The sequence below is a fragment of the Miniopterus schreibersii genome (assembly GCF_964146895.1).
Source record: "Miniopterus schreibersii genome assembly, chromosome: 2".
NCBI classification, from domain to species: Eukaryota; Metazoa; Chordata; class Mammalia; order Chiroptera; family Miniopteridae; genus Miniopterus; species Miniopterus schreibersii.
This window is the reverse complement of record NC_138102.1, coordinates 36,925,977-36,950,788: the sequence shown is the minus strand read 5'-3', so window position 1 is coordinate 36,950,788 and position 24,812 is coordinate 36,925,977. Positions and strand designations below refer to the sequence as shown.

Here is a 24,812-nt window from a genome sequence, read left to right as displayed (position 1 = left end):
TCCCCACTTACTCCCCTACCCCCACCTTCCCTCTGAGATTTCTCAGTAAATCTGGGGATACTTCTACATAGAAAAATTTTCAAAGAGTTGATATAGTATACGTCCCATCTTCCCTTCTCAATTTACTAAAAGCTAAAATTGTAAGGGCTGAAACAGACAAAAGGTCATACTGCCTAGCATTTATTGATCTTGCTGTTATTAGAGTATAGTAAACTATAGAAGGAGCTACTTGGTCCCTCGCACGAACTTTTTAAAAAGCTTACAAAGGTTGCCTTTGTGTTCGAAGTTGGCAAAAAGGAATGAGGATAAACTGATGTTGGCTGTTTACAGAGCAGAAAGCACTATATAGAGTCCATCTGAGATGTAGCCTTAAAGGTACTTTATCTATAAAGATACCTGACTCAGCTAGATGAAATAAGTCACACAACTGCTTTCTTTTCACTTCCTCAAGGTTGTTTTCTCGACCTGGTTTCACATATGATTGTTTGGCAAATGGTGTTAGGTTATCTGGAGGTTTGAGGAACATTCTGCTTATTACCAAGAGCTAATTAAAGACGGAATGAATTAAGGGAAGCTGGTCACACAAATACCTAGCAGTAGAGCTGGAAAAAAGCACCTAATCCTCCACATGATGGATTTTTACAATAGCAATGAGATCCAAAAGCCTTCATATCTAGTTTATGCAACACCTAAGAATACTTGCTCCAGTCCCTATTAAATCAGTTATAGTTTAGGAATTACTGTGGATTAATCCTTGATTTGGTGCCTTTGTGGCCAAAGGAAGGGATTCTTATGGCCTTTGGAGCACCCTGTTGCAGTCGTTGCCTCCCTCGGATTAAGCACTCTGTATACCACTGTTCCTGCTGCAGCTGATGCTTCTGATTTTGTAAGTGGCGTTGGGTGGCCTGCAACTCCTGGCAATGCTGGGACTGCTGTGCTAAGTCCTTGTGTAACCCCTGGTTCTCTCTGAGAATATCGCAGCAACACTCAAAAGCAAGTCCCTTTGCTACCACCTCCAGGGCCTTGGCCTTCTTTTTCAACTCCTTTTTTTCTCTCTTTCCCAACAGATTTACATCTGGCTCACTTAGTTGCTTCTCCAGTAATGCTTTTTCCTGGAGGTACTGAGCATAGGCCTTTGCAATTGTCTCAGCTCGGGCTTTCTTTAGCTCTTCCTGTAATGTCTGCATTTCTCTGTCCTGTTTCTCTTTTACTAGAGAAATGTCCTTCATTGCCCTTAATTGATGCTTCAAATCAAATTCCTTCTTTTCCTTCTCCAAGATCTGTTTTTGAAACTCCAAAGTTTGTTTTGCATATTTGGAGGCTAATTCTTGTCTCCTTCGTTGGATTTCCCCACTTTCTTGTGCATAGTTGTCCCACAGCTTGTTGATTTCCTTTCTATACTCTTCAGTTTTGTTGGTCAAGTGATCTAGCATGAATTTAGTGTCAGCCTGGACATGGAACTTTTCATTGAGTAGCAGCCTGGTTTCCTCCAATACCTCTTTTTGTTGGATTTGAGCTTCTTTTATTTGCTTGTCCAGCTTCAACAGTTCCACTGTCTTTTCCATAAGTAGCATCGCTGCCCTTGTTGGCTTCTCTGGCTTCAAAAAATTACTTATTATACTAAGATAGCAGGTAGAGGGAATACTGAAGTCCTCAACAACTTTGCTCCCATAGTTCAACTCTTCATCCAACAGGTCACTGAGAGCGACAGACGCCAACGAGGTGGTGGTAGAGGCCTGCAACTCACGCAGAAGGCGGCTATGTGTAGAAAGTGTTTGGGATTTCTGGAGTCTGGGCTCAGCCAGAGTCTGCACAGTCCAGCACGCCCGCGGGTCACAGCGCAGCCCAATCCTGCCCTGGGTGGACCTGAGAGGCGCCCCACTCCCACCAGCGGGGCGCACTGATGTGAGCCGCGCTCCTGTCCTCCGCGGCACGTTGGTCCTCAGCGGCACCGCAGCCCTGGGCGGTGCAGCCCTGGCACTCTGGTCGCCAGGGGCCCTGGTCCCTGCTCCCTGGGTGCTTACAGTGAACCGCACGCCCTTCTTCCTCAAGCGGAGGCAATACCCCAGGGTGCTTCTGTAGCCGGGCTGTCCAATGGAGCGGGGCCCCTGCGTCTTCAGGGCTGTCCCGACCACGCTGAGCTTGCTCTCCTCGGACCAGCTGAGGTTCTGGTCCCAGTACCGCCAGCTCCCCGCCATGCTCCTGGGCTGGACCCTAGGCGAGGTCGGCACAGGAAGATGCTCGGGCATCCCTCCGCTCTCCCCTCTCCGGGGGTTAGAGCCGGCTGCAGCCTGTCCACTCTCAGAATGTGGAACTGGAACTGCGGCGGTGCCCTAGCCGCGTTCCCATGGCGACCAGGCGGAAGGGGCGGAGCCAGCTGGGGCATGGGGGCGGGGCCCGGAGCGTCGGCTGGGGTTCGGGACATTTTTCTTGGGGGGGGTGTCTGAAGTTCCCGTGTGGCGAGCTGGTGGGGCTCCGCCGCTTCTCAGTGCTTTCCGTTTCTTGATAGCTTTTCTGTCCACGGCGTGGGAGTGTCAGTGGTTTATCTTGTCTGAAGTCTCCTCTTGTTTCTGTAATAAGGCTGTCAATTATCACGGGGTTTCGCGGAGTCTCGTTTCAGTCGCCACAACTTTTCTTGTCACAGCAACTGCACAAGGGTTTTGTGTATGAGCAAGACTTGGCACGTTTCTGGGTTCTTGCCGGGGCCGTCACAGCACAGCCCGGCACGTGGGGCCTCGCCCCTGCGCGCGGCCCTCGCCCCTGCGCGCGGCCCTCGCCCCTCCCGGCCCTCGCCCCTGCGCGCGGCCCTCGCCCCTGCGCGCGGCCCTCGCCCCTCCCGGCCCTCGCCCCTGCGCGCGGCCCTCGCCCCTCCGCGCGGCCCTCGCCCCTCCCGGCCCTCGCCCCTGCGCGCGGCCCTCGCCCCTCCCGGCCCTCGCCCCTGCGCGCGGCCCTCGCCCCTGCGCGCGGCCCTCGCCCCTGCGCGCGGCCCTCGCCCCTCCGCGCGGCCCTCGCCCCTCCGCGCGGCCCTCGCCCCTCCGCGCGGCCCTCGCCCCTCCCGGCTCTCGCCCCTCCGCATGGCCCTCCTCTCCGCTCCGCCTGGAACCGCAGCTGGGCGGCCCCGCTCCCCGGCCCAGCAGGAGAAAAGCCCACGGCCTGGCGCTGAAGGAAGGCAGGCACGCACCAGAGCTGGGACCCTCAGCCCCAAGGAGCCCGAGCGGCCTCCAGGAGGGGGCCGGGGTCTAGCCGACTGCGCCTGCCCCCGTGGGCCCCGGGCCCTCCCGGACGCTCGCCTCGGACACCTCCGAGGCCTGGAGCTGAAGCGCCTGTAATTCCAGCAGGGTCTTCACGTGGGTGAGCAGGTGCGAGCTCTGCCCAAAGGATTTTTCTATGGCAAGGTTTAAAAATGTTCTCTAGAGAAAACATTTTAAATTACATTATTTACCAAAAAGACTATCTTTATACAGTACTAGTCTATTGAAATTTTTCTTTTCAATCAAATTCCATTCATTTTTACATAATGCATGTCAATAACAGCTACAATGCAAAAACAACCATAAGCAAAAATTGTTTTCCTGCCTGTCTTCTTTTTTGCTACGCCTCATATCTTCCTACTTCCATTGTGAAAGTTTGAATCCCTCCTCCTTGATGCCCTTAAGTCCATAATTATAATTGTTTCATGATACCCACATTATAAATTCATTATTTTGAATAATGCTTTGATTTCAAATATACCCTTCTACGCTTTCTACTTTCTCTTCTATATACTTTCCCCTATATTATACCTTTCATAATCTTGCCTTAAGACTTCTGACTTCTGACCCCCCCCCCAATAGTTGTCCCTAGAATGGCATTCCTACAAGGAATGAAAGGATCAAGTGGTTCTGGCCCTACCAGCGTGGCTCAGCAGCTGAGCACCGACCTGTGATCCAGGAGATGGCGGTTGGATTCTCCGTCAGGGCACATGGCCGGGTGCAGGCTGGTTCCTCGGTAGGGGGCGTGCAGGAAGCAGCCCATCAATGACTGTCTTATCATTGATGTTTCTATTTCTCTCCATCTCCCTTCCTCTCTCTGAAATGAATAAAGATTTATTTTTTTAAAATCAAGTGATTCTGCATTTCCCTTATTTCACTCTTACTTTAATCCTGCTTTCTTCCTTTGCTCTTTTGGTTCCCTTCCTCTGGAGCGCTCCCTTCTGCCCCAGCTATTCTATTCTTTGGCCACTTTCTTCAAAACATGGCTCCATATTAATTTCTTTCAGACAGCTTTACTTGACTAAACCCACTCCTGTTTGCTCCCTGTATCTCTTGACCTCTAGTAATTCGAGTATAAATGATACATGATGTTATCATGTACTTGGTGTTTGTTTTTATAATTTTTATTTGGTTACATATTTTATAATATTTTATTTATACTACAGTTTATTATACAATCTTGTAATCTCTGATTTTTCCTTCTTATTAGCATTAATTATAGCTGTTATTATATAATGTAAATGTGTAATCAGTTGCTTAATGCCTGTCTCTTCTGTTTATAAATGTCTGTCTCCTCTTAGAATGCAACCACTTTTGGCTAATTGCATTTGGTTGTATCCACAGAGCCCAGAATAATATAAATAGTAAGTGTTGAATAAATATTATAATGTCTTTGAAATACTATTCAAGATATTAGTAGAATTTATGCTCCATAAATACTTCTTGATTTTTTTAAATGTTTTTATTGATTTCAGAGAAAGGAAGGGAGAGAGAGATAGAAACATCAATGATGAGAGAGAATCATCCATCGGCCCTCTCCTGCATGCCCCCTACAGGGGATCTCACCAGAAAACTGAACATGTTCCCTGACCCAGAATCAAACTGTGACCCGCCAGACCCTGCTGATTTTTTTTTTTTAATATATCTTTTTTATTGATTTCAGAGAGAGGAAGGGAGAGGGAGAGAGAGAGATATAGACATCAATGATAAGAGAACCATTGATTGGCTGCAGCCCGCAACCCAGGCATGTGCCCTGACTGGGAATCGAACCCTGATCGCCTGGATCCTAGGTCGAAGCTCAACCGCTGAGCCACTCCCAGCTGGGCACTGCTGATTTTTTTAAACACCGTTTTGTCTCGAATCTCTCACACTTTCTATAATAGTTGGAAGGTATTTAACTGCAAGATACAGAAAACCTAATGGACTTAAACCAAAAGTCTAAAATAAACTAGCCAGTTTTGCTCAGTGGTTAGAGCATCTGCCCATGGGTCCCAGGTTCAATTCCAGCCAAGGGCTCATACCTCCGTTGCAGGCTTGATTCCCAGATGGTTGGTGCTTGTGTGGGAGGCAACCAATCGATGTCTCTCTCTCTCCCCACCTCTCTGAAAAGCAATGGAAAAAAGTCCTTTGGTGAGGAATAAATAAATAAATAAATAAATAAATAAATAAATAAATAAATAAATAAAATAGACTAGCAATTTACTTAGCCATAGTCCAAAAGTGGGCATTTCTAAGTTCAGTGTTGTTACCCAGGACATACATTCTTCCCATCCTTCTCCTTAATCATCCAAAGCTTGTTCATTTTCAATCTCAGCCATAAAGTGTTACAACCCAAAGATGGTGACCACATTCTCATACTTCAGAGTACAAAGCAGAAAAGGAAGTGATGTAAAAAAATGGGGATAGCTACACACTCTTCTCAGAATCCCAGATATCCCCCAACCCCAGCAGCCTCCTTCTGGTTCCAATGGCAGGAATTGAGTTAAGTGCCTACTTTTGGACTAACCTTGGGCAGAGAGGAAAGCACTGCCATTAATGATCAATACTGATTCACCCCTTTAATTTTTTTTTTCAGCAAAAAGAATAGGAAACTGCTGAGTATGCAAGCAACATTGTGCCCACTCTTCTGCTATGATATATGAACCACACTAACACTCTATTTTCTTCAGAACCTTTGAGCTCTTAAGATTCTCCAGCCCTTTTCTTTTTTCTCCTGATATTTTAATTAAGCCTTTTTCTTCAGAAAAAATATTTTCTGCTTCAAATTGCCTATAAAACATTTACTTTGTCAACCAAAAGGTTTGTTTCATTGACATTTTACATACTCACTTTCTGCATTCTAATTCTTTTTCTTTGCAAATGTACTGAGACATCACATTTTCAAAAGGGAAACACATTTTTGTCACTTCCTTTCCACTCTTCATGTATATGTCTGTTTCTGAACTGCATTAGGAACCTCAGAGGCCAAGAAAATAGCTTCTATTCTTTATATAATTGCCAGCAGCATTTCATAGGGGCTAAATGTACTTGACTTGTCCTTTCCTTTTATGGTTAATCACGGATATGGAGGATTTAACAAGAAGAAATAGGAATCAGAATTTTATAGCCAAGAAGCACTGGTCATATTGCAAACACCCTCTACTTATTTGTATATATTAAATTCTTTGCATACTTGTTTCTTGCTGTCATTAGAACATCCCAGAACACAGTGTATTTCATCCCACCTTTTCCAACATCTTTCACAGAAGCAAAGAGGAGCTGAGTTTCCATGGTAACAAAAGTGTGACAGTTGAGGGTATCTGGGCATAAGTGAAATAACTCAGATTCAGTGGGGAGAGGAGAAATAAAGTTTTTTTTGTTTTTTTTTTTTCCCACCACTTCAGAAGCTAAAGAGACCCTGAAGTGTTACTGTACAGTGTTAAGTCTTCACTATCATAAAGATTTATGGCTCTTGGAGAAAATTTGATTTCATTTTGTCTCATTTTTATTTTGTCTTTCTCATAAAAAGTGGAGACACAAGTTTTTATTTCTTATTTCTTTGTTGTTGTTGTTAATCCTCACCTGAAGATATTTTTTTCATTGATTTTTTAGAGAGAGTGGAAGATTTCATTGACTTTTAGAGAGGAGAGACAGAGAGAGAAAAACAGTGATGTGAGAGAGACACATCAATTGGTTGCCCCCCACATGCACCCAAACTGGGCTGGGGATCAAGCCTGCAACCGAGGTCCATGCACTTGACCAGAATGAAACCCAAGACCGTTCAGTCCACGGGCTGTCGATCTAACCACTGAGCAAAAACGGCTAGGGCACAAATTTTTATTTCTAGTCGCACTCAGAATAGATAATTCATGCTGGGAATGATTAAGGGATCAGGAGACAGACACCCAACTCCCACCCAAATCTTCAAGATTCTCTATATGTCCTGATACCCTTTCTCTTCTTTTTTTCAATTTGCTAGTATTTTATTTAAGACTTTTGCATTTTTTTAAAAAATTTATCTTTACTGTTGAAAGTATTACAGATGTCCCCTTCCCTCCCCCACGCCCCCTTTGACCCTTTCTACCCTGACCCCGGCCCTTCCCCAGGCTTTCACCACACTATTGTCTATGTCCAGGGATTATGCATATATGTATATAAATTCTTTGGTTCATACCCCCCCCCAACCCCACCTTCCCTCTGAGATTCGTCAGTCTGTTCCATGCTTCTATGTCTCTGGATCTATTTTGTTCATCAGTTTATTTTTTCATTATATTCCACATATGAGTGAGATCATGTGATACTTCCTTTCTCATAGCAGCTAATCCTTCAAACGGCATTTCAGATATAGCCTCAAATCAAGTAAGTGCCACCATCCAAGACAGGTGAGAAAATATGCTTCCATATACGTTTCTTTCGCCTCTTAGTGATTAAAAAATCCACTTTTATGGCAACATTGTGAATGCAAATTGAGGCCTGTCAATATGAGACATATGAGGTATAACTATCCTAAGACCTATAGTCTCTACATTTCTCCTTATCAAGGAAGTCAGCATTGATGAAAGGTCAGGGAAGATAGCCTAAGAAATGTCAAAAGCTCTCTTACTCTCTATTATGCTAAGTGGAGTGTCTAGGAAGACAACTCACTATTTTGTGCCTGTGTGTGAACTTCTATCTATGCACTATAATCCAGAGCTTCTCAACTTCTAGGGACCTAGGAAATAAAACCAGTTGCTTAAGGTTACATTCTGGACCCAAAATCCCAATGCAAATTTCTAAAATAAAAAGTCACTGGACCTTTATTCCTTGCAAAGTGAAAGGTTTTTTTTTCACTTTGTTGAAATGCAAGGTACTAAACAGAGAAAAAGTTTGATGCTGCTTGGCTCTATTTAATCCCCTAACAAATATAGGAAGTTCTTATCACCAAAATACACAATTTGAATCTTAAAAGTCTGTCTTTTTTTCTGAAAGAAGTGAAGCTGATATTAAGCTAAAGTAACCACAAATAAGTATACACATTTTACACAAAATGTGAGACAAATGTAGGAAACAGTGTTCTTGTACAACATCCTCTTGAAATACCTGTTTAAAAAGTTTCATTTCATATCTATGTGAGCTCTCTTAATTTTAATTCACTTATTCACATTACTAGTTTAGAATAAGATATCAGATCCTCTTTGATTTCATTTATCTAAAAAAATTCCTGATTCTTAGTTCTTTTGCAAATTGCTTTCACTGCTAATTCTGGCAGGTCAGATATAACCTTTCATATATGACATGTAATCAAGAAATAATGACTGAGTTGTATGTTACTACATATTTTGACAAGACTCTTGTCCTCCATTATTTTAAACAAAGATTTGGTATGTGTTATACTATAGCAAGATAATGCAAATATAAGATATCCATTCTAATATACTGGAGCAAAAAGGCTGTAGGGCACTGCTGAATCAGAGTACATCTTTGTAGTAGTTTGATAATTGACAGAAAAGATGATAAAAGAACACCTGGGTTTTCAAGGAACTCAGACCAAAAATCCCCTCTACGTGATGACCTTGTGAGGAAGAAGAGGTATGCCATGATCAAACATCAGAAATATAGAAACTTATTATTCCCAGGAAATGTGACATAGCAATGGACGAATGTAGACTAGCTCGAGGACATAGTTTATGGAAGGTATATTCCATAACCAGTTACTACAAAATATAACCCAGAAATATTTGGGGACATAACTTCTAAATTTGATGTTATAGGTGGGAGAGAGTGTGTAACTAGATCTAGTGCTACAGAGAAACTGAACCTAAGTTTTAAAACTGAGTTGTTAAAAACGTTTTAGAAGGTACGCACGGAGGACCCGTGCAACTGGGGCAGTATGTCTCCGTAATCACCGGAAAAAGTCTCACCCTAGGGACGGAAGTTACTGTTTTCTCGATTCAACCCACGACTCAGTTCACATCCCTCAGCACTATTTTCATGCCCATCATTTAGGTAGGATGACACGGAGACGATGTTAAAAACGGAATTCATCCCTCTTGCCCGAAACACACCTTGTTCCTTTGCCAGAACAGAGCGCAGCCACCAGGCCCTCAGTCTGACCCCTCCCAAACCCTACCGCCCCGGCGGTGTCTCCGCACTACCTGTCCTTGGTGGCAGGGAAATCGCGAATTCTGGTTGGCTCAGCTCAAGCCTTCGTCATTTGTCAGCTCACCTACGATTGGCTGACAGAGCAGGCGCAGGAGCAAACGCCCAGCCGGGCCTGGCAGTGGGAGGTGGGTTGGCTGATTCTGCGACTAGACTTTTTCCCCATTGGCTGGTGGGTGGGTGTCATGTGGTATGAAGCGACCCTCTATTGGCCGAGAATGGTACCATGGGGTTCGGAGACGTGATCTGGTTGGCTGGGATGAATCCTAGTTTCCTACTAGGTATCCTAGGTGGCTGTTACTATGAGATGTCCCTAGGCCCTGTTACGCGGTTCGGGTCTCCGCTCTCCCGGTTTTCCAAGCGCCCGTAGTTGACTGGGCGTGGGAAGAGCTCCATTCCAGTCCACCACTGAAGAAGGGCGGGGCTCGGGGGGAAGGTGGCCGGACTCCCGGCGACGTCAGTGGGCGTGGGCCCGACTTCCTCAGTCTCTGGCGTTCGTATCGGGCCGTGGGTTGCAATTACCTGTCACCTCTCTTTCAGTGTCCTGACGCTTAAAACAAAGTTTCCTTTTGTTGTATTTATGTTCGGCCCCTTAAAGCTTCTCGCTCTGTTTATACAAGATAAAATCAAAGCTCTGAGGAATGCTGATCGGGTGGTGTCGGGAGAGACCGTCTTCCCGAGGCCTCCTTTGGGACCTTGTTAGTCTCTTTTCTTCACTTTCCTCCTCAGGTATTGCTGGAGACTGCTCTCGTCCCGCTAACATCTTGTCTCCGCCAAATTCTGAGCGTGGGATTCTCAGGTTAACGCGGTTTCCGTCTCAGGCGGACAAACTGCGCATGCTCAGTGCGCCCGCCCTGGGGTTCGCGGGAGGATGCGGGCAGCGGTGTTGGGTGGCCAGGGTGGTTGTTTATCTAAGCGCAGGCAGAGGCTTCCGCGCGGCGCAGAGCCTCCCGGGAGCGCGCGAGGCCGGTCGCCTAGGCGACGGGGGAGCAGGGGCGGGGCTGCGCCGCCGGGGCCCCGCCCCCGGCCGCCGGGCCCCGCCCCCGGTAGCGCTGCGGCTCGGGCTCGGGCGCGCGCTCCGGCGCCTGGGAAAGCGGCGGCGGCGGCAGGCGGGGAGCTGGGCGTGGAGGCGCGAGGGGCGGGGCGGGAGGACAGCACTGCGGGCCCGCGGCTCGGGCGGCTCCGGCGGCTCTCACTCACTGTTGGCTCTCAGTGCCTGCCCGCGCCCGCGGGGCCGCATTGCCTCCGCGCTCGGCCCATGCTCGCTGCTCCCACCGCCGGCGCCCGCGGGGCTGCAGCCAGTGAGGTGGGGGCGGCCGCGTAAGGCGGCGGGGTTGGCCGCCGGGGCAGGGTCGGGGGACGCAGCGCGGCGGGCGTAGGTCTATGTCGCGGGCGGCGGCGGCGGCGGCGGCCGCGGAGGGACGATGCGCGAGTACAAAGTGGTGGTGCTGGGCTCGGGCGGGGTCGGCAAATCCGCCCTGACCGTGCAGTTCGTGACCGGCACCTTCATCGAGAAATACGACCCCACCATCGAGGACTTCTACCGCAAGGAGATCGAGGTGGACTCTTCGCCGTCGGTGCTGGAGATCCTGGACACGGCGGGCACTGAGCAGTTCGCGTCCATGCGGGACCTGTACATCAAGAACGGCCAGGGCTTCATCCTCGTCTACAGCCTCGTCAACCAGCAGAGTTTCCAGGACATCAAGCCCATGCGGGACCAGATCATCCGAGTGAAGCGGTGAGAGGGCCGGGGGCGCGTGCAGGGGGCTTCGCTGTGCAGCCGGGCAGCCACCGTCCCGGGGCCAGATCTTCCTCTTCTCCCCCTGCGTTCTGGGTTGGCGGTGGACGGAGGGAGCTGTCTAGGAAAGATGCCTCTAGGGTCTTATGCTTTATAATATTTTTTTTCATTTTGCCAGCATCACCATCATCATCTTGAGTCTCAAATTTGAGTGCTTTGTTTGTTTCACAACCCAAATTTGGCATCCGGTGAACCCACAGCACAGCTCTTTGTCTCTTGGATATTAATAGTAGCGCTTGTGCAGAACCCCAAAGGAAACAAAGTTTAAAACTTGCAGAGAGGGCTGTGCGGGGTGGGTTGGTTTGTGATGGGAAGAGGGCAGCTGTGCAAGTACAGTGGAGACATTTTCAGACCGAACAAGAAAAAATCTACCTTTGCAATATTTGACAGCAAAAATTGTTCACACATGTAATGTACGTATTGTAAAAATGTCAAGTGGAGAGGAAAGAGACCTTGCTCATCTCATAAACGATTGAATGGTGCCAAGGCGTTTTTAAAGTGAACTCTTCAATTAAGACGAAACTTTAAAAGACAGATTATCAAATTATTTGAAGACATCCTAACAGCTCAGTGGGGTTGAGAGAGTATTAGCATGTAGGAGATAAAATATGCCACTCACATTAAAGAATACCGCTTATCTTTTTAAAAAATCTAGCTGTCTTACCCCCTAAAAAAGAGGGAGGGGGAGGGGAAGACATTCGTGGAAGGAAAAAACCACAGAAATTCTTCAAAGTTGTAACAAGTATATTATCGATTTTTGTTGTTTTTAAAGTATATTATCTAATGTAAAGTTGATGCATCTAAGCTCTTTTCTAATATAAACTCCGCTAAAAGTATGTACTTTGGAAAAATGGCTGGTAGTTTACGTGGCTTAAAATGTTTATTTTCTCTTAAATTGACAGTGCATTTTTCCTTATTTCAAGCATTAGAAGTGTAATAATATCTTAGTTAAAAGTTTTAGCAAATTTTTCTAATTACTGTTTAATTACACATTACTGTTTTGTCTGGTTCTTATAATTAGTTAATGCTGACAATTTTGATATAGTGTTATCTTTTCTCCACATAGTTCTAACTATAGCTCAAAATTAGGAGACATTAACAGAAAGATAGTTGTAGGTGTACTCTAAATACAATCACATTACAAGTTAGTTTGAGTCTACTCATTGAGAAAGAGCAAGGACTAGTCATGTGTACTCAAGGGGTGCTAAAAAGTCATTACCAGCTGTGGATTTTTAATATAACATATGAGATCAAAGGGGAGATCCTCTCCCCAAGACCACTGCCCCCATTAACTCACTGACTATGCACTGTAATAGCTAAGCGAAAATTTTGTATATTATTTCTTCCACTAAATTTCAAACTCAAATAAAGTAGATATGTTTATGGCCTATGCTGCTGTTCTAAAATATGAATCTGGTAACTTTTTATTTCTCCATTCTTATTTAATAATGCATTTTATTTAACCCACTGTATCTAAAATATTATCATTCAGCTCTGGTCACTGTGGCTCTGTGGTTAGAGTGTCTGCCTACCCACCAAAGGCTCTCCGGTTCAATTCCCAGTCAAGGGGACGCCATCTGGGTTGCAGGTTGATGTAGGCCCAGTCTGGGCACATGCAGAAGGCAACCAATCGATGTGTCTCTCCCCCGACCCCCCTCCCACTCTTGCACTCTCTCTAAAAACCAATGGAAAAAATATCCTTGGGTGAGGATTGACAAAAAATAAATTAATAAATAAATATTATCATTCAACATGTAATCAATATTCAAAAATTATTGATGTATTTTACTTTCTTTTTCACACTAATTTTTCAAAATCCAGTGTGTTACTTACACTTACAGAACATCCCAATTCAGACTAGCCATGTTTTAAGTGCTCAATCAATAACCACATGTGGCTGCTGGCCACCGTATTGGCTAGCTTAGATCTAAGGTATATGTATTTTGGGAAAATGCTTGCATCTCTAAGCTTCAGTTTCCTTACCTGAAATAGAGTATAGCATGCACCCTTAGAGTCTTTCTTAGGATTAAATGAGATATATTTTAAGGTGCCCAACACAATACTTTGAACAAAGAAATTGCGCCAAAATTCCAGCTCTTTTATTAATAATAACTTTGTCACCCTACCTTTTTAAAATTTTATTCTTAATATAAACGTAATATTATAGGAAATTTGTGATTGCATTGCGAAATTCATTACCTAGTATAGACAAGATGAGGCTAAAAAGCAATTAGGGTTAAAAACAATCGTTAAAAAGATTTTGTTGGTGTTCTCTTGAACTATTTTTTCTTATTAAGGCCTAATGGGAAAGGGCAAGAGAATGAACATTTATTTCACTTCAAATCTAGCACTAATGTATGGCCATACAGTAAATGGAGCTTTTCATTGAATTGTTATTGTGTGGAAGGTTTTGCTTTTAAAAAATAAAAACCAGGCCAATACTTCCTTAAATATTTACAGGTGCACAAACATATGCATATATATACAGCCTCTTATCAAAGCCAAGTGGACCACCTGAAAATGACTATATTTATAAATTCATGTGCTTTCTTTTTTTTAACTTGACTTTAGATGAGATCACACAAGGAAGAGTTATAGGAATACAGAAAATGTTTCAAATGAAATAACACTAGAATTCTTTCTGATTTCATAACTGCTTTTCTCATTCCTCTCAGGGTAAGCCGTGGTCCTGACTTGAAGTATCTTGGAACAGGCATGTTATTCTTAGGACAAAGCCCAGGAATCTTCAGCATGACCTTTCCAGGCATGCAGAGAGTGCTCTTGGCCCTCCTGCCTTTACAACCTCACCTCTTGCAACACTCCTCATCCCTTAGATTCCAACACCCAGACCTTCTTTTAGCCTTTTCAAAGTGCCTATCTCTGGGCTTTTCTTCTACCTGTGGAAATCTTCGGCCTTTCGCAAAATTAATTCCGACTCGCTCTTTTGCCCCTGCTTACATCGGGAAGCTTTCCTCGTCCTTCCCAGCTGAATAATTCCTTCCCATCTTCCCAGTCTAGATTAACTCCTTGCCTCACCCATCTCTCAGCCACAGGTACTTCAGACTTCAGTGGCAACCTGTCCTTTTTTGCAGCACTCACAAAAGCTTAATTATTTGTGTGATGATTTACATACGTTAGTCATTAACTCTAATGCCATGTGGCTAGCACAGCTACTATTACATAGGAAACAATCAAGAAAAATATATTGGAAAAAACTAGAGTTTAGAAAGGCAAGTACTTTTATTGTCTTTTGGCCTCAGTTTCCCCAAACATTTTCATTTTATAGATGGAGGAAATGATTCTTTAAAGCTCATTTTGCAGATGGAGTAGATGATCTTCCTTCAGCTCTAACATTCTGTGAGAGTTCTTATATCTAGTTAGGACAACAGGGGAAGAGGTAAAGTTTAAAAACTCAGGAGCACAGCCCAGGCTGATGTGGCTCTGTTAGAGCATTGTACTGTGTACCAAAAGCTTGTCAGTTTGATTCCCCATCAGGGCACATACCTAGGTTGCTGGTTCAATCCCTGATTGGGGCATGTCCAGGAGGCAACCGATCCATGTCTCTCATACATTGATGTTTCTCTCTCTCCCTTCCCCTCTCTCTAAAAATCAGTAAAACATACCCTCAGGTGAGAATTTTTTTAAAAATCAGGAGCATAGTATCAGTGGGAAATGGCATGGGAAATGCATAGAATATGTTTGTTAGCTATTAATTAAATAGACCAGATTTTCTAAACCAGGAATTAATATAGAAATGTGAGAGGTAAGGCCCAGCCAGTGTGGCTCAACCAAGCATTGACCTATGAACCAGGAAGTCATGGTTTGATTCACAGTCAGGGCACATGCCCAGGTTATGGGCTCCATCCCACTCTCTGTCATCATTGATGTTTTTACCTATCTATCCCTCCCTCAATAAAAACAATATTTTTTGATTTATTGAAATCAATAAAAACATATTTTTAAAAAGAGAGAGGTGGTAAGGCTTAAAAATGTAAAGTTAAATGATAGAAGGTTGAAGACTTCGGACTTGATCTTAGAAGGACCATGATCAAAATTGTTACAGAAATAGAAACATGGTGGTGATAAGATACATGGCTTAGTGGCAATTGAACAGGGTCAGGAGGAATAGTTGTGAAATATTGTGATAATCTATAGTTTCTACATGAAGTATAAAGATTCTGAATTGGCATGGTGTCTATAGAAACAGAAAGGAAAGAATGGATGAAATTAATGTTATAAAGAATTTATTAAACTGAATGGGAGAGGAAGAGGGAAAGGTGAAAAGTAACCTTGACATTTTGAAAATGAGAGAATAGAATTATGGAGGCATAGCTGAGGAAGATAATTTCAAGCTTTGAAGATGGTAATCATCCAGATAGATCCACCTAATAAGTAATTAGAATATTTGAGTAAAGCCTGAAACATCAGTTTATGTATGGATATAAAGACTCAGGATGAGCTTTGTAGTTCAGATTTGTAGAGTGCATGACATCTGTTGGGAAGAGTCTAGAGATAGAAGTGAATGAATATGGCCAGAAATAGAAGTTAGAGATACATATAGCCAAGGATAGAACTTGAGAGTTGTAAGATATATAGAGACTTCATACTTTGCAGTAGGCTAGAAGGCATGGGGTGTTTTAAAATTGGGGAAAAGGCTGGAAAAAAGTGGTTGATTTGCACTACCCAAAGTGAACAAGTTTCTATTTTTTTATTATTAATATTTCTATATCATTTAAGTGATTACTTTCAAATGACACAAGTGATTGTACTTTTTCTCTTCACAATAAGTAGCCATATAAAAACCTATGCTTAAAATAGAGGCAGATTGCCAATTGCTACACATAAACCTTGACCAGTAACAGATTGGTGCTATTAGCCAAAACCAGGGAACACATCAAATGATGTTTGTTTTAAGTTAGTGAACCTTGTGGATTCCGCCATCATTCCTTCCTCCAGAAACACCTCCTTCCCCAATTTGATACCTCCAGTAACCAAATTTGTAATAAAAATCTGGGCCTCCAAGGTATAGAGCCTAATAGCTGTGAGTCACATTTTACAACCCAATGTTTTTTTCTGGAAGGGAAATTCGTTTTTGCTGCATTGTAAAATTAGAACATTACAATATAGTTTTCTTTTTGCCATCCCAGGATTGGAATTTTTTTTAAAGCTCACTTTGCAGTGATGATCTCCTTTCAGCTCTAATATTCTGTGAGTACTTCTATGTAGTTCATTCAGTGAGAGAAGTGGTCAAGTTTAATATAAACCTTAAAGAACCAGCAGCTTGTGATCTGCAAATCTTGTCTAGTTAAAATTTGGTAATAATTATATCAATAAAATCTATAATCAGAGGAATCATTATAATATTTTTAAGGGAGAGGGGACAAAATAATTTAAAAAGCCAGCCAACCATTGTACTGCACACAGACAAAAGATATCAACTGTCCCTGAATATTGATAAACCCTCTGACAAGAACAAATGAGTGATTTGAAAGGTGAAGTGACTGACCACTGAATGAGAAATATTCAGGCCACTAGGCGAGTAGATAATGTTGACTTTGTAGCTCTCCTTTAGGAAAAAGTTGGATAATTAATTAATACATAAACATTAAGGAGGAAATGGAGGAACTGATAAAATGTTTCTAGAGAATACAACCAACAGAAGTGCCAACAAAGTTGGGAAGTTTTTCAATAGCAATACATTTGAGTAATTTAATTTCTATATACTATCTTCTATAAAATTACATATGGCACATTAAAATGTATAGATCATACATTTATATACATTTCTAAGTAATGATCTTTAAAATCATGTATACCATACTTAATTGAAGGATTTTTCCCCCCAAGGATGATTTTTATTTTACACAGTTTTTCTCTTAACCATTGTATTCAGAACCTAAGTCCCTGGGGAAGGATGTGTGATTCTACTCTGGGGTTTCCTTTGCTTCTGTTTCAGCTTTGCCCTGCTATGTGTTTCTCTCCATCTGTTCTTACCTACTGTTTTTTTTATGTACTTCTGTTTTTCTGGCCTATGGTATAACAAGAATTGTAAGTTCTTTAAGTTTTTTTTGGAAAAATACTTGAGTGTGTATGAGAAGACTTTCAAATAAGATCAAATTGATAGACACAATAGTTACAAAAGTAAAAATTAGAGATAGTAATTCTGTGGGAAATAAATCATGAAATTTTAATGGTGTGCAGAAATACACCACATGTATTTGCCTTTTTATTTATTTGTTACTTTGACAGTTGTGGTTCATTATATTAAAAATTATTCTCAGCCTGACGGGGAAAAGTTTCTTAAACATACCTTTGTGCTTTACCAGATCAAACGTAGTCTTTTAGTAGAATAATATCAATAATGGTAATGCTGTGATTTTGGACATCTGCATTTTAATAAAACGTACAGGTAAAATATAAATATATTAGTGGAGTTTAAGGTTATAAACTATTTAAAAATAGCTCATTTATAGATGCTAAGATTTTAACATGGTATATGCCGAACATAATATTTGAATAGATTTAACTTGAGACTTCTAAACAATTGAAACCTTTTTGAAATATCAGACCTAACATTTCAGCTATTTTGCCTTTTATTCTTGTGGGAAAACTCTAATACACCTATATTACCCTGATTTTTAATAAATTTCAGTTTAAATTTAAAGGTCACTGCTATGAAATAAGATTTTTTTAAGCCTATGAGTCAAAATAAGGTTACTGGGTGTCTGAATCAAGTATCAATAGCATATTATATTGAAGTCATGGTTTGGGAAGTCCAGAAACAAAGCAATAGTTGGAAGTCTCTGGAAGTTTGATGCATTTAGTTACTTAATGTTGAAAATGTACTTATCACACATGGCTGAAAACTCTATCTGAATAAGCTACTTAAAATAGATCACAGTGTATAAATTAAGTATATTTGTAAATTATATATTCCTTTTTACTCAGAATGCTAAAACATAATCAATGGCAGAATGGGATAGGTGGTTGTTTTTTGTTTTGTTTTTTGTTTCCTCTAATGATATGTTTTTGGTTTTGCTATGTTTAAGGTTTGAAAACATAACAAAATTGATGTTTTAGGGAAAAATATAGTGATTTATCACTTTTGTAGGTTTTTAAAATTTACTTATTGGTATTGAGATATAATTGGCATCAACATTGTATTAGTTTTAGGTTTTTTTCACTTACTAAAATTACCCAAGAATATATTATAAACCTTTACCTAAAACATTAGGAGCATTATTTCTCATAAAACATAATGATTTTACATATGTGTATATTGCAAAACGATTACCAAAATAAGTTTAGTTAAACTGTCGTTACCATGGTATATATTATATCCCCAGTACTTATTTATCTTATAACTGGAAGTTTGTACTTTTTCACCACATTTAACCATTTCTTCTTCCCTACTCTCCTTCCTTCCCGTTCCTCTCTGACCTCATCCTCCCACCTGGCTTCTGGCAACCACCAATCTGTTCTCTTTATCTGTAAGTTCAGTTTTGTTTTTGTTTTTTTCAGATTCCACACATAAGTGAGATCATACAGTATTTGTCTTTCTCTGTCTGACTTATTTCACGTAGCATATTGCCCTCAAGGTCTATCTGTGTTGTCACATGTAGCAGTATTTTTCTCTTTTTATGGCAGAATAATATTCCATTATATATATACATGTGTATACACACATATACAATACATATACATATACATTCATTGTTCTTTATCCATTCATCCATCAGTAGACATGTAGGCTGATTCCACGTCTTGGGTATTATAAATCATGCCACAGTGAAGCTGGGGGTGCAGATATCTTTTTGAGACAATGCAGTTGTTTTCTTTGGATAAATACCCAGAGGGGGAATTGCTAGATCATATGGTAGTTCTGTTTTAATCTTTTGAGGAACCTCCATACTGTTTTCCATGGTGGCTGCAACAATTACATTCCCACCAACAGTGTCCAAGGATTGATTCCCTTTTCTTTACATTCTCGCCAACACTTGTTATTTCTTGTCTTTTTTATAATAGCCATTTTTAATAGGTATGAGCTGGTATTTCAATGTTATTTTGATTTGCATTTATTTCCCTGAAGATTAGTGATGTTGAGCATCTTTTCACATACCTGCTGACCATTTGTATATCTTCTTTTGAAAAATGTGTATTCAGATCCGCTGCCCTTTTCTTTTTTAATCCTCAGCAGAGGATATTTTTCTCATTGCTTTTTCAGAGAGAATGGAAGGGAGAAAGGGGGGAAATGAGAGAGAGAGAGAGAGAGAGAGAGAGAGAGATCATATCGATGTGACAGACACATCAGCACATTGATGATTGCCTCCTGCACGTGCCCTGAGGGAGCAGGGAGCGAACCTGCAACCCAGGCACGTGCCCTTGACTGGGAATTGAACCACAACCCTTTGGCGAGCAGGCTGACGCTCCAACTACTGTGCCATACCGGCCAGGGCCTCTGCCCATTTTTTAATCAGATTATTTGTTCATTTGTGTTTTTATTGAGTTTTATGAGTTCTTTACATACTTTGGATATTAACCCCTTATCAGGTACATGATTTGTAAATTTATATTCTATGCCATAGGTTGCTTTTTCATTTTGTTGATCGTTTCCTTTGCTTTACAGAAACTTTTTGGTTTGATGTAGTTCCAATTGTTTAATTTTGCTTTTGTTGCCTTAGCTTTTGGTATCAAATCCAAAAATAATCATTGCTAAGACTGATGTCAAGGAGCTTACCCCCTATATCTTCTTCTAGGAGTTTTATGCTTTCAGGTCTTACATTTAAGTGTTTAACCCACTTTGAGTTGATTTTTGTGCATGGTGTAAGAAAGTGATCCAGTTTCATTTTTTTGCATGTGGCCTTCTAGTTGTCCCAGCACCATTAACTAAAGAGACTGTCCTTTCCCCTCCATTGTATATTCTTGGCTCCTTTGTCATAAATAAGTTGATTATATATTCATGGGTTTATTTCCATGTTCTCTATTTTGTTTCATTGATCTACGTATCTTTTTTTTTATGTCAATACCATACTGTTTGGATTATTATAGCTTTGTAGTGTAGTTTGAAATCAGGGAACATGATGTCTCCAGCTTTGTTCTTCTTTCTTAAAATAGCTTTGGCTATTTATTGTCTTTTGTACTTTCATATAAATTTTAGGAATGATTGATTGTTCTATTTCTGTGAAAAATGCCATTGGAATTTTGATAGGGATTGCGTTGAATGTGTAGATTGCTTTGTGTAGTATGTGACATTTTTAACAATATTAATTCTTCCAATCCATGAGCACAGAATATCTTTCCATTTATTTGAGTCTGCTTCGGTTTCTTTTATCAGTATTTTATAATTTCTCTTTTTAAATTGTTATCTGTAAAAAATAAACCGATAAAATAACATCTCTTTGTCTACTTCTATGCATTCACTCAACAGTGGCTTTCACATTTTCTTAATTGTGGCCCTCAGTAAGAAATACATTTTACATTGTGACACAGTGCACCCACAGGCATAAATACATGTAAATGAAACCAAAGTTTCATGAAATAATACTTAACACTTGCTATGTTGCTTCTACTATACTTTCTGTTTTGTTGTTTTCTATTTTATCCCATTGCTTTTAAATATTCCCCTTGATCCACTAAATTGATCTCATCACACACAATTTGAAAACTATTATCCTAAAACATTTAACTCCAAGAAAATTAATGGAACTTTCTCTTTAGTATTTTGAAATAACTTTTATCTTTCTGGTTTTTCAGTTTTCAACAATGCTATATAGATGCTATGAAAATGAAATACTTCCCAGCATGAGTTAGTAAATCCTCCCTCTGTTACTGAGAAAGAGAACATTTAGTCACTGGGAAAAAAACCAACATAAAATGTATCTTTTGAGGAAGCATGTATTACTATTTGTTGTACATATTAGAAATATGAGGAATACTTCTGTAATTTTGCTTATTCTGATAAGGCAGGATAGCTTCTGTCTTGTAAAAATTTAGGACAGAGAAAGGGCTATTGTAGTAGGATTCAGACCAGTATGTGATTGCAAGGATTCTCCATTACTACAACAGGTTGCTGAGGAGGTTTTGGAAACTGATCTTTTTAAGAGGTTTGCTGTATCTGTCCAGGAAAATATTGATTCAGCTCTCCCTATACGATAGTAAAAATAGATGAAGTAACTATACTTACAGACGTCTTAAAATAAATTAGTAAAATTACCCAAGAGAAACACTGTAAACCTTTACTTAAAACATTTAGTAGTAGTATTTCTCATGCTTTCCTAGGAGTAGCCCCTTAAAAATTAATAATTCAAATGTGGAAATCCTACATCATATTAATAATTCAGTACATATTAGTATTTTCTTTAGTAGGTATCTTTACAACTCTCCATATATGAAATCTTAGAGTTTTTCTCTGTTTTTGGGTGGAGAATTTTGGTCTAAATTCATCCATTCTTAGGTTTCCAGTGAACATAACAAATACTATATATAATAATTGCTGTAATTCAGTATTTTATTTAATTGTGCATGTTGATCTACTCTTATCTATGAAGACAGTTAAGTGTTACTCTCACTAAAGCTGAGCTCCAGCCCAGCTGGCGTGGCTCAGCGGTTGAGCATTGACCTATGAACCAGGACTTCATGGTTCGATTCCCAGTCAAGGTACATGCCTGGGTTTCGGGATCGATCCCCAATAGGGGGCGTGCAGGAGACAGCCGATCAGTGACTCTCTCATCATTGATGTCTCTATCTCTTTCTTCCTCTGCCTTCCTCTCTTTGAAATCAATAAAAACATTAAAAAAAAAAAACTAAAAAAAAAACTGAGCTCCAGTACATTTAGTTATGTAATTGGGGTCAAGTTAACATTATCTGCATCTCAATTTCCTCATCTGTAATATGGGTATAATATAATAATGAGGTAATGAATGTAAAGTGTTTCTTTACATAGTAACTCTAAAATATCAGTAATAATGTTTCACCAAAATTTACAGAAATAGGAATAAAACCCAGGCATTTATCTGACTTTATAAAACAGTGTACTGCCTCATGATTTCTTAGGGATGAGACTCAGTTGCCTTACCATATCCAGATAAATTATATAGCTAATCTAGTATCTGAATTCCATTTTTTTCTTTGCTTTCTCCTCTGTATCTGAAATGCTAGTGCCGTATATTATAGAACTTAGAGCATAGACTGAGTGCTTTGAGTTTTCCTCTTCCCTTGGAGACTATGTTGACTTTAAATAGGACAGTATGATTTGCGACTCACAGAAAACTGTGATGATTTTTTAATACATATATTTTAAATATAAAAAATACTTTATAAAAAGCAATCAGGCATATAATATTAAATATTTGCTAAATGACATTTTTCTTTTTAAAAAAGTTGATAATAGATCTTTTTATAAATTCCAAAAACTGCATGAAGATAATTTTCACAGTCTTTATGGATGTATATATATAGTAGTGTGTTGACAGAGTTTTTAATAAATTGATTCCAGAAGTTTTATCTGTCTATGTATAAAAGTCATCACTGTCAACATCAAATACTATGGTTTAAATCATGTCATTTATATAATATTGCCCTGGGCATTATGCAAAATAAGTACAAGATAACTACCTGCCAAAATGTACTATGAATAAATATGTATTTGACAGTGTTGAGTCAATTATACGTATATATAGAGATAGAAATACTCAAAACAATTTGACTTAAGTTTCAAAATATTTTTCCACCAAGAGCATTGCTTTTGCCAGGCCACCTTCCTAAGGACTTTTGTGTGTGTTCTAAATTATTATAGAAGGTCAAAAATTTGTGTAAAGACTAATGCCAACAATTATGTACAGACAATCCCTGAGTTATAGTTCTTCAACTTAAGATTTTTGACTTGACGGTGGTGCAAAAGCAATACACATTCCATAGAAGCCATACTTTGAATTTTGAATTTTGATCTTTTTGCAGGCTAGAAATACATGGTGGAATACTGTCCTGGTACTGGGCAGTGAGCTGTAGCTACCAGTCAGCCGTGTGATCACGAGTATAAGCAGCAGCTACCCTGCAGTGTATGCACTGTGTTTGACGATTTTGCCCAACTATAGGCTAATGAGAGTGTTCTGAGCACATTTAAGATCAGCTAGGCTAAGTAAGCTATGATCAGTAGGTTAGATGTATTAAGTGCATTTTTTACTTACGGTATTTTCAATTTACAATGGGTTAATTGGGAGAAAGTTGAACATCTATATTTATTTGGTTATATTTAGTAATTTTGATCCTCCTTGGAAATGATATTTTTTATTTGTACTTAGTTATAAATGGTTTGAGAAGAATTATTATTTTAGAAAGCAGTAAAAAAGTAAACTGGTTTATGGAAAATAGAAAATAATACATGATGAGTTAGTGCTCAGGGAAGATAGCTGGGGTAGTTCTCTTATGCAGCAATAGTTATCTGGAAAAATGAAATATTTTTAAAGATATTTATTGAAAGTAAATGATGAGTGAATGAATGGCTGTATTTTAACTCTTAAAAGGTGGCAAAATGATGCAAGCACCTACCATCTGCCCTCATAATTTATCTGTCCTATGTCATTTTACTGTTCCTGCCCACACATGACTAACTGAACTTTGGAGATCACATTTAATTTTATTAAGACTATAACATATTAAAGTTTAGTTTCAGGAGAAAATCTAAGACTATGCATATATCTTTTGCAACTGCTTGTAATAGTAGTCTGCAGCCCTGGCCAGTGTGGCTCATTTGGTTGGAGCATCATCCCATACACCAAAAGGTGGTGGGTTCGATTCCCAGTTAGGGCACATACCCACGTTGGGGGTTCAGTCCCCAGACAGGGCATGTACAGGAGGCAACAATCAATGTTTCTTTCCCTCTCTCCCCCTCCCTCTCTCCCTCCCTCTAAAATCAATAAAAAACATATCCTTGAGTGAGCATTAAAAATAATAATAATAATAATAATAATAGTCTGCATTGCCTCCTCCCCCTTCACTCTACCCACGGTGTATATTATTTATAAAAGTAGTTGACATATAGTGCCTAATTTATGTTATCAAAAAAAAGCTTCTGCCCGGCCGGGCGTGGCTCAGTGGTTGAGCGTCGACCTAGGATCCAGGCGATCAGGGTTCGATTCCCGGTCAGGGCACGTGCCCGGGTTGCGGGCTGCAGCCGATCAATGACTCTCTCATCATTGATGTTTCTTTCTCTCTCTCCCCCTCTCCTTTCCTCTCTCTGAAATCAATAAAGATATATTTAAAAAAAAAACAAACCTTCTTCCATGTACTTGGTGGTAATGTGCTTCAGTTTTGACATCTGGCCCTTGTTACATAGAAAGCACTCAGTAAACATTTGTTGAGTTTAGGGATAAAGGTCCCGTTATGTTCTATATTTTGGCCATTTCCTCCCAAATCTCTAGAGACCCCTTATACTGCTAATCAGTTTAAGCATTTCAGCATCTAATGCAAGGCATGATAAAGAATAAAAAAATAAAACATTGTAGACAGTGAACATCCAAAAATGCTTTTTCAGCCTGGTGACCATGGATATGTTTGCATTGTTTCTGTGACATTTCCAGTATGGGTTGCATGCAAACACTGTCATATTTGAAGATCATCACTTCATTAACTCATTCTATTTTGTATGC

General features: G+C 40.5%; 1 protein-coding gene across 1 annotated transcript in view; it reads left to right on the top strand.

Annotated features, from left to right (window-relative positions):
• Positions 1–10,504: 10,504 nt before the first annotated feature.
• The window catches only part of RAP2A (RAP2A, member of RAS oncogene family), a 31,374-nt gene continuing 17,066 nt past the window's right edge, over positions 10,505–24,812 (top strand). Inside the window, exon 1 of the mRNA XM_081129820.1 lies at positions 10,505–11,106. Coding sequence (XP_080985946.1) covers positions 10,793–11,106 — 314 coding nt within the window. The 5' untranslated portion in view covers positions 10,505–10,792. The remainder of the gene's footprint in view (positions 11,107–24,812) is intronic.